At 38.4% G+C, this 13,559-nt stretch overlaps 1 protein-coding gene across 12 annotated transcripts in view; it reads right to left on the bottom strand.

The window, feature by feature from the left end:
- ARHGAP26 (Rho GTPase activating protein 26) overlaps positions 1 to 13,559 on the bottom strand; it is a 199,368-nt gene that overhangs the window by 118,315 nt on the left and 67,494 nt on the right. For 7 of the 12 annotated variants that reach the window (XM_083728263.1, XM_083728256.1, XM_083728264.1 and 4 more), the window contains 3 exons: positions 13,285 to 13,400; positions 11,186 to 11,280; positions 3,364 to 3,442 (listed from right to left, as the gene is read on the bottom strand). In XM_083728263.1, the coding sequence (XP_083584389.1) occupies positions 3,364 to 3,442; positions 11,186 to 11,280; positions 13,285 to 13,400 (290 nt within the window). The remainder of the gene's footprint in view (positions 1 to 3,363; positions 3,443 to 11,185; positions 11,281 to 13,284; positions 13,401 to 13,559) is intronic. The other 5 variants (XM_083728262.1, XM_083728260.1, XM_083728265.1 and 2 more) reach the window with 1 other exon arrangement.

A 13,559-nucleotide genomic window follows, 5' to 3' on the forward strand; every position in this document is an offset into this window, starting at 1 on the left:
GACTCTGAGTGCAACTCACTGTGCAAAAGCGGCATATGAATAGAATTATCAGGCAAAAAAACATTGTAACTTGAATTTTACTCAGCCATATTTTTTATTATTAGCCTAACAACAACAACAATTTTAATTTAGAGATCTGGAAGCTTAGGGGACCCCTGTTGAGCAGGGTGGGAGGTAGCTCAGGATGCTGAAATGAGGGAGGGAGGGATCAGCCAAAATCGGCTCCCACTGGACCTCAGAAGGAGCCTCTACTAAGCTAAAGACCCTTCTCCACAAACTGAAGTTTTCTATTCACTGATTTCTAATACTGAAGAGACATTACTTGGATTGCTTCAGAACAACTGGCTGATTTCAATGCATTTCCTTTTCCTGCTTAGTTTACTTTGCATATGAGAGAACCCATGCTCAGAAACTTCCCTCTTCACTCTTTACACACTATTTACAGCTTTAAAAAATTATGACATTCATCCAATTGTGCTTTTTGTGAAGTCAGCACAGCGGCCGACATCCTGCAGAGAGGTTTGCTTCTGCTTTGTATATCCATCTAGCATTTTAATTTTTAAAGTGAGAACTCCTTTGTTCGACACTAATGCTATCTGCCTGCAATTCTGCTGAATGTTACTGTAAGCAAGGTGCCAGCTGCTTGTGTGGGTGGCTCTCGAAGAACTACATATGCTGTACAATGTCCCCCTGAAGTCATTCATATCTTCACAGCTTCCTGTACTATAATAGTGGCGCAACTTAAATTGTATGCGTTCTGCAAGTCTATCATACAAGTGAAGAATCTGGTATCAAGCACAGAGTATGTCATTCCAACAATCTCATTTTTATTTTTGTAAAGATGATCGGGGGGGGGGGGAATTCAAGCACGTTTTCCCCAAATATTCAAAGCTCAGAGGTCAAATTGAAAGCTTAAATGCAACAATTCCTCCCCTGGACATTAAAAGGTTTTGTGGATTTTGAAAGGAGACAGAGAGATATGACGCAATGGCACAACAATGTGCTTCCATTTTTTTCTTAATAAACAGCCTTTCTGCATTAAAACAAATGAACACATTTATAGAGGGGGGAAATACATTGAAGATACAAAAATCCAGTAAATGGGTGAGGCCACAATTGACCTGAGCCCTTTCTTTCTTTCTTTTTTTTTTTTTTTTTTAGCTTTTATTTTCAATGCAAAATCGTAACAAAAATTACAAACATTGAATACACAAAAACGAAAAAACACACATCTACAAAGCAAAACCATATCATAACATACATAAACATAAATTGACTTCCTTCCTTTGTTCTAAGACCTCCAAAGATATTTACTCTTACTGTATTGTTGTGTCTAATTAAATTACTTCCATCTTTATGCTTTTTTACATCATTTTTCTTGTTCTTTAACCCTGTAAAGCATCACTCATTACATACCAATATACTGACTCCAGAACAATGTTTTTTCATATACTCTTTAGCACAACCCCATTCTTTTAATAGTTTCTGGTCCGATTGTCCCCTTATGTAAGCTGTAAGTCTTGCCAGATTTATGTATTCACAAAATTTAATTTGCCAATCTTTCACTGATGGAATTTTTCTGCTTTTCCAGTTTTTAGCTATAAGCATCCTGGCAGCTGTTGTTGCATAAAGGAATATTTTCCTTTGATTTTCGGGGATATCATTTGTAATTAAACCTAAAAGGAATGCCTCCGGTTTTTTACTAAAAGATATTTTAAACATCCTTTTGAGTTCTTCATAGATTTCATTCCAGAATTGTTTAATGGGTCGGCATTCCCACCACATGTGGAACATTGTTCCTATTTCTTTTTTACATCTCCAACAGGTATTCGATTTTAATTTGTAAATTTTTGCCAATTTTACTGGAGTTAAGTACCATTGGTACACCATTTTCATAAAATTTTCTCTTATTGTATAACATGCCGTAAATTTGATGTCATATTTCCATAATTTCTCCCATTGATCCAGCCGAATTACATATCCTATATCACATGCCCATTTGATCATAACTTCTTTTATTTCTTCATCCTTTAATTCCCATTCTAATAATAAATTATACATTCTGGATATATATTTTTTTGAGTTTTGTAATAATACTTTTTGTAATTTTGATTCTTCTTTTTCAAATCCTATTACTTTATCCTGGTTAAATATTTGTGCAATTTGGTGATATTGAAGCCATGTGGTACAGTATTGGGTCACCTCGTCATATGGTCTTAGTTTTAATTGGCCCTGTTCTTCCTTTAGGAGCTGCTGGTAAGTTGCCATTCTTCCTGTAGTATTTTTCTTTTTAACTGATATTACTTCTAGCGGTGAGACCCACCATGGAGTTTTTGGTTCTAACAACCTTCTATGTCTCACCCAGACCTTGTATAATGCATTTCTAATTACATGGCTTAGAAATTCTTTATGGACTGCCACTTTGTTATAAATTAGATAGGCATGCCAACCATATCTGTTGTTCCATCCCTCCAAATCCAAAATGTCGCTGTTATCCAATTTGATCCAATCCTTGATCCAAGTAAAGCATGCTGCATCGTAATATAGTCTCAGGTCTGGGAGTCCAAAACCTCCCCGCTCTTTTATGTCAGTTAATAATTTATATTTAATCCGTGGCTTTTTGCCTTGCCATATAAATTTTGTTAAGTCCATTTTCCATTTCTTAAAACAATCATCTTTACCTATTATGGGAATCATTTGAAAAAGGAACAGAAGTTTTGGTAAGATATTCATTTTAATAGCCGAAATTCTACCCCAGAGTGTTAATTTCAGTCTTGTCCATGACCTGAGCCCTTTCATTGGAGGTGGGAAAGCTATGGCTCATGGGTTGGATGTGAGCCATGAGGTTTCCCTATGCAGTCTGCAGCCCCTCTTCCTCACCCATGCAGGCTCCAACAGAAGGGTTTCTCCCTAGATGTCTAATTACTACATGGGGAATAGGGATATTCACAGTAAACCGTGTTTTCGCCTGTAAGCATATGCATGAGTGCTGTACATGTGTATGGCAGACTGTATGGGCTGTAATACATATCCATTAGGAGACATTAGGTTCTGAAATTTAATGTGGACCTATCAGTCTTCAGCAGCTGCTGACTTGGCAGATTTCAGAAAGTTTCAAAAATGGCATACTGTATTGTGATTTTTGTTCCTCCTCTCCTCCTCCTCTACAGCAGCATTAAGAAAATGTTTGAACTATTCTGGGCTACATTCTGCAATTTCTCAGGAACACTGACAGCAAGAGCTTTCTCGCTATCCTAGTAGCACAGGAGATTAAGTATTACATCAAGTATTTAATCAAAGTCTCAAAAGGGGTTATTTACAAGAAAAACCAAAACCCTTTCTTATTCAAGCACTCTTTCTTACCGGTTCCCGGCCATCCATGGCCTCCATCCAGAGCCTTCGATCTTCTTCAGAAAGCGCCTGCATTGTGATCACTCCAGGCCTGCAGAGATTGATGCAATGATACTGTGAATAACAGGTCTAAGAAGATTAAACTCCAAAGTGACTAGGGGTGGAGTGGGGGGTTGGTAGGAACAGGATAAGGCCCACTTCACATGATCTAGGAACCTGCACATTTGCTTGTTCACACTAATTCATGGTTAGTGTTATATGCCGACTGGGTGACATTCAGCAAAAGCTGTTATAATGCATCTTTCCATGTCCAAATGCAAGCTTGGGAACAGCTGGAGGAGACACCCACTTCAGTGAAAAAATAGGGGACCAAGCCTCGGATGTCACTAATAGCAGACCTTTCCCTCAATAGCAAATGTTTGTTGTTGTTGTTGTTGTTTAGTCGTCTAGTCGTGTCCGACTCTTCGTGACCCCATGGACCAGAGCACGCCAGGCAATCACAAATCTGCATGGTTGTGCATTCAAATAAAACTGAAGGTGGGTTGGCAAGCCATTGCACCCAAATGTGCTAACTAAACTTCACAGACAGACAACCAACCAACAACTCTCACTCCTTGAAATCCAGGGATTTTAGGGTACTGTCACAGTCTAACTAGGCAAGTACTTAGGGCTGCTTCATGCAAAATGTTTTCTTGTACGCTTCAGGAGAACCAAGTGGCACAGAGCATGTAGATAAACTGTGTTATTTCTAGGTATGCATTCAAAGGGACACAAATAAATATGTCTAGATGCTAACAAATACCTGATAATGCCAAAGAATGCAAAAGTCTATTTCATCAGTAATACTTTAAGCAAAAATGTCTGAAGAATCACCTAAAAGAAGTGAAAGTTGCAACGAAGCCAGCTCCAAAGACTGTTGCTGTGTGTGAAGCCTCTTAGTTATTAGTAGAAAATTTACATATATCATAAAAAATGGCATTTGGCCTCTGCCCTAGGCAATAGAGAAAGAGTTTAAGAATTCCATATTCTAATCCTGTGATATTAGAAAAGGGAAATCAGATGGCAAGGGAATAATAATTATACACACAAAGCAGCTCACACAATTTACCCAGGAAAGGACACAATCTGTTCTGTCTTGTAGTACATTTAGATAATAATCTAGGCATATTGTGTGTCATTTTTGCTAATCTCTTTGTGCAGAGAATCAGTTGATGCTTACAGGCTTAGTATTCTAGAAAAATATACCTAAAGAAAAATTACTTTTCAGCCAATTTGAAATGTTGTACTGAAAATTAAACAATTCCATGGGGTTTTTTTCTAGTGTAAAAATACCTCTCTAGAAATACCAATGTAACCTTAAATTGGTAAATTCACGCTATATGCTCTTTGCCAATAGAAATTTAGACAGCTTACAAATTGTATTATGCAAATTCATGCAGGACAAATCAATGGCTAGTAGTCATGATGGTTAAATACTGCCTCCAGGGTCGGAGGCAGCAGGTCTCTGAATACCAGTTACAAGGGGACAACAGTGACAGAAGATTGCTGTCCTCATGTGCTGCTTGTGGGCTCCAAGAAGACATCTGGTTGATCCACTTTTCATTACATATCTTTAGGAACCAGGCAAACACATTCCTCTTCTCCCAGGCCTTTGGCTAATTAAACAAACCATGGTCTTTTAAACTGTGTGTGAGGGGGGATTATTGTTTGTTACTATGGTATGTATTTTAATTTGTTTAAATTGTAAAGTGCCCTGTAATCCTCAGATGAAGGGTGGTATAGAAAATGAATAAATAATAATATTTGTTGCTGTTGTTGTTAAAGCCAGGATGCTGGACTATGCAGGACATTGGTTTGATCTAATAGGGCTTTTCTTACGTTCTTAAAGTAAAGCAAACCTTTGCTGAATATCACAATCACAAGAACTTGACTTTTTTTTTATAAGTGATCCTGTCTATCTTTCAATCCATATATTCTTTTCAATTGTTCCATACCCACACAGGTATGGCATTAAAAAATAAAAGGCATTAAAAAAATAAAAAATGCCATGAGAATATTGTAAACACAAGCTTTGCCAAGCAAAATAACTAGTACTAATTTCATGCACTTCAGTATTTGTAAGATAAATCAATACAAAGTAAAAAGACAGAACATCTGTATAGCCTGTCAACCATTGTGATTTTATCAAAGTCTGTGATTATGTTCTCAGAAAACCGCACAAAGCCTCTAAAGAGAGTAATCAACCATCTGTTTGAAGAGCATTTCTATTATGCCTGTACGTCTTCCAACTAGGTGATAAAGTTGAGTGAAAATGGTGGGATATAAAATTATTATTATTATTATTTATTATTATTATTATTATTAAACAAGGCAACCTTTAAAAAAATGTAGCTGTGTTTAAATATTCAGCAGAAAAACTTTAAAGTATCACTGAATCCCTAACTCATGCATGAGTGCATCAAATGCACTCACATTGACCCTGGCCTTGTCCCCCATGTACCCACAGTTTCTGGGCCTGCCCTCTTCAGATAATCTGAAAAGGGTTTGTATGCACCACTGAAACCCTGAAAACACAGCCCCCTTTGGACCTTCCTTTTCAATGCAGAATGATCAGCAAACACATAATAATAATAATAATAATAATAATAATAATAATAATATCTTTATTGTCATTGCCCCCTCTCAGGGACAACGAAATTACATCCTCCCACTCCCCAGTTTAAGTCCCCTTTGAATGTATGTACAGTGCCTGGATATAAGGAAGAATCATTCACAAGAAGTTTAACCTTCCCCAGTTATCTTGTCATGTCTTTAAAATAAATGTCATTGGTTTATATCCTTGAAAGCTCTGCCTCTCCATTTTTGTACTGCTATTTGCGGTTCACGTGTTCGGGACTAGAGGTTCCTCAAAAGAAGAATCATTAAGACCTAAACTTTTGTTTCACGTCAACTTTTGTATGAAAATTGACTGTGAATTAGTGTCCATTCCATTTCCTACCTACCTACATTAAAAGGGTGAAAAGATGACAGAAGAACAAATGTGAGCCAGTCTTTTAACACTGGTCGCAAGGTCTGAATGCTGGAAAAAGCGTGTTCAACTCCAATAGTAGAAATGAACGGAGAAAGTTCCTAAAGATCAAAACCTGGTCTCTATCCTATGGTGAAAAGTAGACTTTAAACCCATGGCTTCTTAAGTAGCTATCAAGATATTACAGAGATATATTTTTTTCAAACACAAGACACAGTACATCCCTTCCCTACCATCTAGGAGCCCTACATTTTGGATTATATTTACGATCCATTGCTGTGCTGGCAGCTCACATTCAAAACTCTTGCCAGCTTACTCACAGGGAACAACCATTCATTTGGGAATCACCACTTGTACATCTCTAGAAAACAGTACACAAGTGGGTGGGTGGAGGAGAGAGGCAGAATGCAGCTTAAGTTTACATGGCATTAGGCATAACATGATAATTTCAAGATTTCATTCATCTACAAAGGTCACTAGTAATGTGACACAGCAAAAGAACAAGTACAGGTTGTATTGCACTTGACCAGCACAGAACTCATCCAAGAGAGGAAAAATGAATATATAACAAAGCTGAAGTGCTGCAGGTAGGACAGGAAGCTAAACTGTGAGTCTGCTTCGTAAACAGCATTGATCTGCATGGCTAGTTCAGGGGTTTAGTTAAGAAACTGTTCCAAACCACCATCACCCAAATTACACATTTTGACCAGGTCAGTTAACTCCCCCTGTCTCCAAAAGTCTCTCCCGCGCCTAATACTGCAGCTCTGTGGGATAGAACCTATACCACTAGTTATATCAGTATGTCAAAGTTGGCCCAGCCACTAAAAGCAGTCACATTGCACATGTTACTACAACAGGAGGTTTAAAAAGTGGGCAGTCCACACTATAGTTATAAGTTACAAATGTGATGGGGATGTAGAGCTCTTTTAGCAGATCATGATCACACAGGACTGCACTTGTGTTAGGATTAACAACAGTTAATATGAGAATATGCATAATAAAGTATCAACACTTAAGGACAGGTGGGAAGGAGGGGCAAGTTCACACATGAGAAGGGAGGGAGAGTGATCCTGTGGGCTGTTGCTCATCTTGGTTAATCATTATGTTTGCACCTGCCCTATGTGTCAAAGTAGTGACAACTATGGATCATGATAAAGACAGCAAATAGCAGACTAGAAATAATGATTCAAATTTCTATTTATTTATTATTTTGTTTTTTTAATTAAATTTGTATACTGTCAAGGATCACAGGGCAGTTTACAATGTAAAAACACAAAAACACAAAATGCAAATAGTAAGCAAAAACAATAACACCCCCAACAGTTTAAAAGGCCATGGATTGTTTAATTAGCCAACGGCTTACCAAATGTGATTTAAGTTTTATTAGGAAGCTGAGCCTCTGTGCCTAACTTTTCTTTTAAATATACACATGCTAAAAATGTACTTCTTGAGAGTATTAACAAATTTATGTGACTTACACCTGCTGGGCCATATGCAACTAACTAGTGCCACTAGCAGAAGCCCAAGTAAAGATATCTGCTAGCACAACAGGGTTCCCCCCTCCACTCCACTCACATGCCTCCTGAAATTGGCTTCAGAAGGCTGTTGGGAAAACCCCAGTTCAGCATGCAGGGGGGAAAGAGCGGAGATTGTTCCGTCGAGCAAGCTAAAATGCTTGGGCTGATGGAACAATTAGCAGAGAACAACACTGAATTCTCCCCATAGTCCTGATATATTCCAAGCCTCTTACTAGTGACACTTCAAGTTATGGCAGCTTAATGCAGCAGTGGATTGCTACTAAATAAGGAGGTTATGACTGAAAGCAGAATTACTACATAGACTAAATGAGGGGTGGGTAGCATATGACCCTCCAGATATCATTAGATATCATTAGACTCAACTCAACATGGCCAATGGTTAAGGGGTGATAAGAGTTGTAGTCCAGCAAAGACTTGGGAGTCAAAGGCTAATCACCACCCCCAGACATGATGACATCGCTTGATGATAAAAATTACAAATTTCCACACTGATTTACGTAAATAAGCAGAAATTTAAAACAGTATCACAAAAACCTTGTCCTAAGCGATGTGAACAACCGAACTCCACAACTGCAATGGAAGTCTCCTTATACACAACACCTTTGGGCAATGTTTATTTTCTAGTTTCATCAAATGTTGTATCCTCTAATAAATCACGCACGACTGCCACCTACAGGCTATGCAGCAAATCTTTAAATGGTTCAGTTCTTACGGTGCGTATGAACAATTTCAGGCTGTGTGCCCCAGCTGGGTCAGAAACAGCCTTGCTAATGTTTTCTCAGCAATGCTTTAAGAATTACTGAAGCAACCATCTAAAGAAGATGCTGTGTTTGCAGAAAAGCTTTCAGGCGATAAAATGTCGTGTTCAACAAGTTACAGAGACACAAATAAGGGAAAAGCATTAACCCACTTATTTATGGGAATGACATCATCAGCAAGCTGTTTGCATTCTTCTACAGCCCCAGCTTAAGGCTGCATAGTAAAACTTGTGCATATGCTGCAGTCCAGCATTCTGTATGAAGTCAACGTTGTTGACAGTGTATTTTATCTTCCCTTGCATACGCTGCTTCCTCTCCCCTCATACCATTCCCCAACAAAAAAGGTATGGCCCCCTCTTTATTGATGAATAATAACGTGGGCACAGAAGTGGAAAGCGGTTTGGCCATATGGCTGGCTGTGATAAGATTCTCTGAATTGAAGACATCATCCCACTTCATCATGTCTGTCCTATCAAACGACTCTAGCAAAACAAATTCACACAAATAAAGCTTCAATCGGTATATCAACTTTTTTTAAGCTATGGGGAGTCAGTCTTCAATTGATTGGAAATAGTTATATGCACTTGATGTTATTTAGGTTTCAGTGTATTATTGTAACAATTTTTTAAAAGAAATTAAACTGGACTCGCTGTCTTAACACTGTGGTAAATGTTTATTTACTTGTAAGCCAAAGTCATCAATTACAGCAATACATCAACTAAAATAATTAAGTGGCTGGGGAATTTCTGGGGAAATGTTGCAGTTCTTGGGGTCAATTTTTGTTTAATAAAGTCTGAACAACAACAACAATTCACAGTCCTTATCTTGCACTCATTTCACAATGAATATAATACGGATGTTTACATGCTTGCTCCATAGTGTCAATATCAAAGGGAATGGAAAACCAAAGCCTGCCTTCCAGGCATTACTATTATTGTTTTGCACTAAATACTAGGTATGGCAAAAACAAAACTTAAACGTATTAAGAATTTAATTTGTGATGTTCATGGTTATTTTAGGATAAGAGAAAGCACAATTCCAAACATCATAGCTCTCTTACCTTTAAGAGGAACAGATCAGAGATTTAATGCAAGCTGCCTGACTCAAAGCAAAGGCCATTTATGACCACAACACTGTTTTACCATGTTGCTCGTTAGTGGCAATATTTTGAAGCCACATGAATGAGAGGATTTTATGGTATTAATGCTTGGAAGCAGCAAGGAATCACTAATGCCATCTGTCTAATGCCTCTAGAGCACCATTACTTAGTGGCACAAAATGCAAAACAGGAAAACTGAAACAGATTGCCTGTGTTTCCTGGTCTGACTCCATCCATTCCCAATTCACTCATTCCTGCTACAGTCCAATGCCAATCCATTTTATCTGTTCCCCTAGTTTATTTTGTAATTGTAACAGATATTCAGTTGCACGTCAGTAGGCGTGAGAGATGACAGGGGCAGAATGCCAAAATAAAATCCCTATATTCTGTTTCCAACTGGGCTGCTACAGTAAAAAAAAAAAAAATCATTATCAAGGACCTTTTTTTGACTCTCTTCCGGCTGACTACACATATGACTTCTGTTGTTAAAGAACTTAGCTTGAACAAGGTGAATATTAAGCATCTACCATTTCCTTATCAATATTCCAGCACCTTTCTAAATAATGTTTCAGAAAAAGAACTTTTATTTCATATTACCTTAAAAAATATGTAACCTATTTCAGGTATGCACTTTTAGAGATAACAGATGAGAACAAGAGTACTAGCTCTGCCTTCTTCTATCATCATTACCATCACCCTTCAACTTGCAGAGGGTGACTGTCTGAAGCTGGAAGTCTAAGGGAGGCCCCACACATTTCAGAAGCCTTCCAGTGTTCAGAAGTTTCCACTGTTCAAAGATGTCCAGACAGCTACCTCTACAAGTAGGTTGGGGCTGCACCAGTGAGAGTGACAGATTGGCTCTACCAATGCATCTGCATAGCCCTGACCACACTTTTCCACACATGTAAGCTGTAGTAATGTTGGTGATGGAAGGCTCCACTCCACCACATAGGTCACTACTGATAGGTCCATATTTGCACAGAGATCTCATGCTGAAATAATTTAGAACTTTCAGTTCAGTTGTTCACTTCCACCCATAGTGAATGAGACCCAAAAGGAAGCAAACAAGCATGAGGTCTGCTCTCAGGGGCCCAAAACGCAGACAGCTACTAAGGAAGACATAAGTTTCTCAAAGACACATCACTAATTGTGTCTTTATTAGACTAAATAATATAGTGTCAGCCAAAGCTTCTATCCGGCTTGATATCGGTAAAAAAAAATTAACAATGCAGACAATTCTTATAAGAATATTCCATGAATCTAGAGAATTAGAGAAATTTAGGATAGCCTCTATCTCAATTTTTCATTGTCTTGACTATCAGTGTTTAAGTTGGTAACATACAATTTAATAAACAGGAACTGGCACACGCTGGGCCTACTGAGAGAAAGGCAAAATACATATGCAACTCACCGATCTACTGCTTCTACATCAAAGCAAAATCTTTTCTCTATGGAATCAGTTTTTCGACGTGTGCAGGATTTGAGAATAATGGCTTCATCATCTCCCTGGCATAAGATGAAGACCAAAGATTAGACCAATTTACAGATATATTTTAAAATAATATACTGGTAATAGCCTTGTTCTGAATGTCACTTGTCTTAATTTTGTAAGTAGCATATGGCCCAATGTGGATTACTGATGAAAACTAGGCAGTACAGAAAGGTCAGTGTTGCAATACAACTTGTAATCTATCACAGAATCACAAACAGAAAACCTTGTAAAAATACATCAACCACAGAAATGATTTAAAAAGTATTAAGATAGGTAGCCCCACTGGGTGTGATCAAAGGTCGTTCTAGTCCAGCATCCTGCTTATCATCAATGGTGCGGAAAGCCCACAAGCGAGGCTTGAAAGGAAGGTAATAGCCTTAGCCAACTATTGCTCTCCAGCAGCTGGTCTTCAGTGATGCACTCTCTGTGACCCTGGAGATCCTATTTAGCTATCAGTGCCATTATCTGTTGATAGATCTCACTTCCATGAATCCATCTAGCCCCCTTTTTAAAAGCCATCTAATGTGGTGGTCAACATCACAACCTGTGGAGTAGGCACTTGCTTATGGAAGCTCATGCCTCCATGAATTGTTTAATCTGCATGGAATTTACTTAGGGGCAAAGAGTCTTGAGAATATGCTATAGGTCATTAAGAAAAGGATGAGTGCAGGGTGAATAACGACATACAACTGCAGTCTACAACCATTTAAAGGCGCTATAAACCACATGGATTTGAGGCAGCAAAATAAGATCCTGTTCCACACCACAACCACAGTTACTTCACCCACCTCAAAGAGAAGCTAAAGCAGGTTCTAGCTATCTCATAGGGTCAATAAGTCCCTCATGCAGCGGAGTGAGAGATCTTCATTGTTCAGTCACAGTGATGGCAGAGGGAGAATTTAACTGAGATTAATACGTTTCCTCTGAGTTCCATTCTTTCACTACCAAGGTCAAGTTGCCCCTTGACCCTATTAAGGCACAAGAATGTTGTCTTTCCAGGGATAGAAACCTTAGTATACAAGTCTTACCAGTAATCTATTTCTTTCAGATGACTGGAAGTCCTGTGCACTTGACTACTATTGACTGTAATCCAATTTCCTTTCTTGAAGAAAACTAGATATGCCCACCACTTTATCAGACAGAGCCACTCCTCTATTGTTGGATTTGATTCAATTTGGTGATTCTTAGAAATATCAGGTGGGGATGGGGAGAGAAGACTACAAAAGGCTACTCTAGCAGAGAAATACCACTGCTGGTAACAGCCATTCCCAGACCATGAATCATCCTGCAAATAATAATAATAAATCAACAGGAAGAGACTGGTCTACTCTATTGGGGAAGCAGAGCCAGGTGGGGGCCAAGCAGTGACTTCACAGAACAACCTGACCTAGTGAGGGGAATATTAATGTTCTTTTATGATTATGTTACGGAGAATCCCAGGACTGCAAACTCAACTGCAAGTAAATAAAATGCTGCAGGACAAGCCAAAGTGAATGTAATGATTCACCCCATTCCCTTAACAAATGCACCCCATCAGCACCTGCTGCCTAGAGGCACCTCCTTGTGCTACATGAAAATAAGTGCCACAGGCCTGTCTGACTATAGAAGGGCCTACTACACTGAAGATCTGAAATGTTTCCAAGGTTTTCATATGAAACAACCTTATTCTGGAATAAATGTTTCCCAAGTTATCTCAGGGCAAATTCTCTTCTAGGACTATGCATATACTTTCAGGGTAAGGCTCAAAGAAATCTAGCCAACTCCAGTTTCAGTTTCAATTCCTAAGCTCACAAAAACTGCCCCCCTCCCCAATTCTCATGCTGAATTTTAAGATCATGCACATACATGCAGGACTGAACAGATTTTCCACAATCCCCAAATGTATTTTTAAAGTATTATTATTATTATTATTATTATTATTATTATTATTATTATTTCTATTAATGTAGTAATAGTGGTAGTAGTAGCAGCAACAGCAGCAAATAAACCTAGAACTGTCCACATAGCTAGATACTTGCATTTTCACTCACCCCCTTTCCGCCAGACTTCTGGTCAAAAGGCACCATAGTTATTCGTTTAGATTCACTGTGATATGTGCAATAATGCTTCACCCAGGATGTTGTTCCAAAATGACCTAAAATAATTGAAATGGGTTGATGTTAGAGACAGAGATAAAAATAACCAATGATGAAGTAGTTGTACCTTAAAAGCCAAGCTCTTCAAGCTCCATCCAGTTGATTTTACACAGGGCAAGTCCAATTGCTCAGGTGGCAGACCTGAGGCTCCTTTTCTA

The sequence above is a fragment of the Podarcis gaigeae genome (genome assembly GCF_964106915.1).
Source record: "Podarcis gaigeae genome assembly, chromosome: 2".
NCBI lineage: Eukaryota > Metazoa > Chordata > Lepidosauria > Squamata > Lacertidae > Podarcis > Podarcis gaigeae.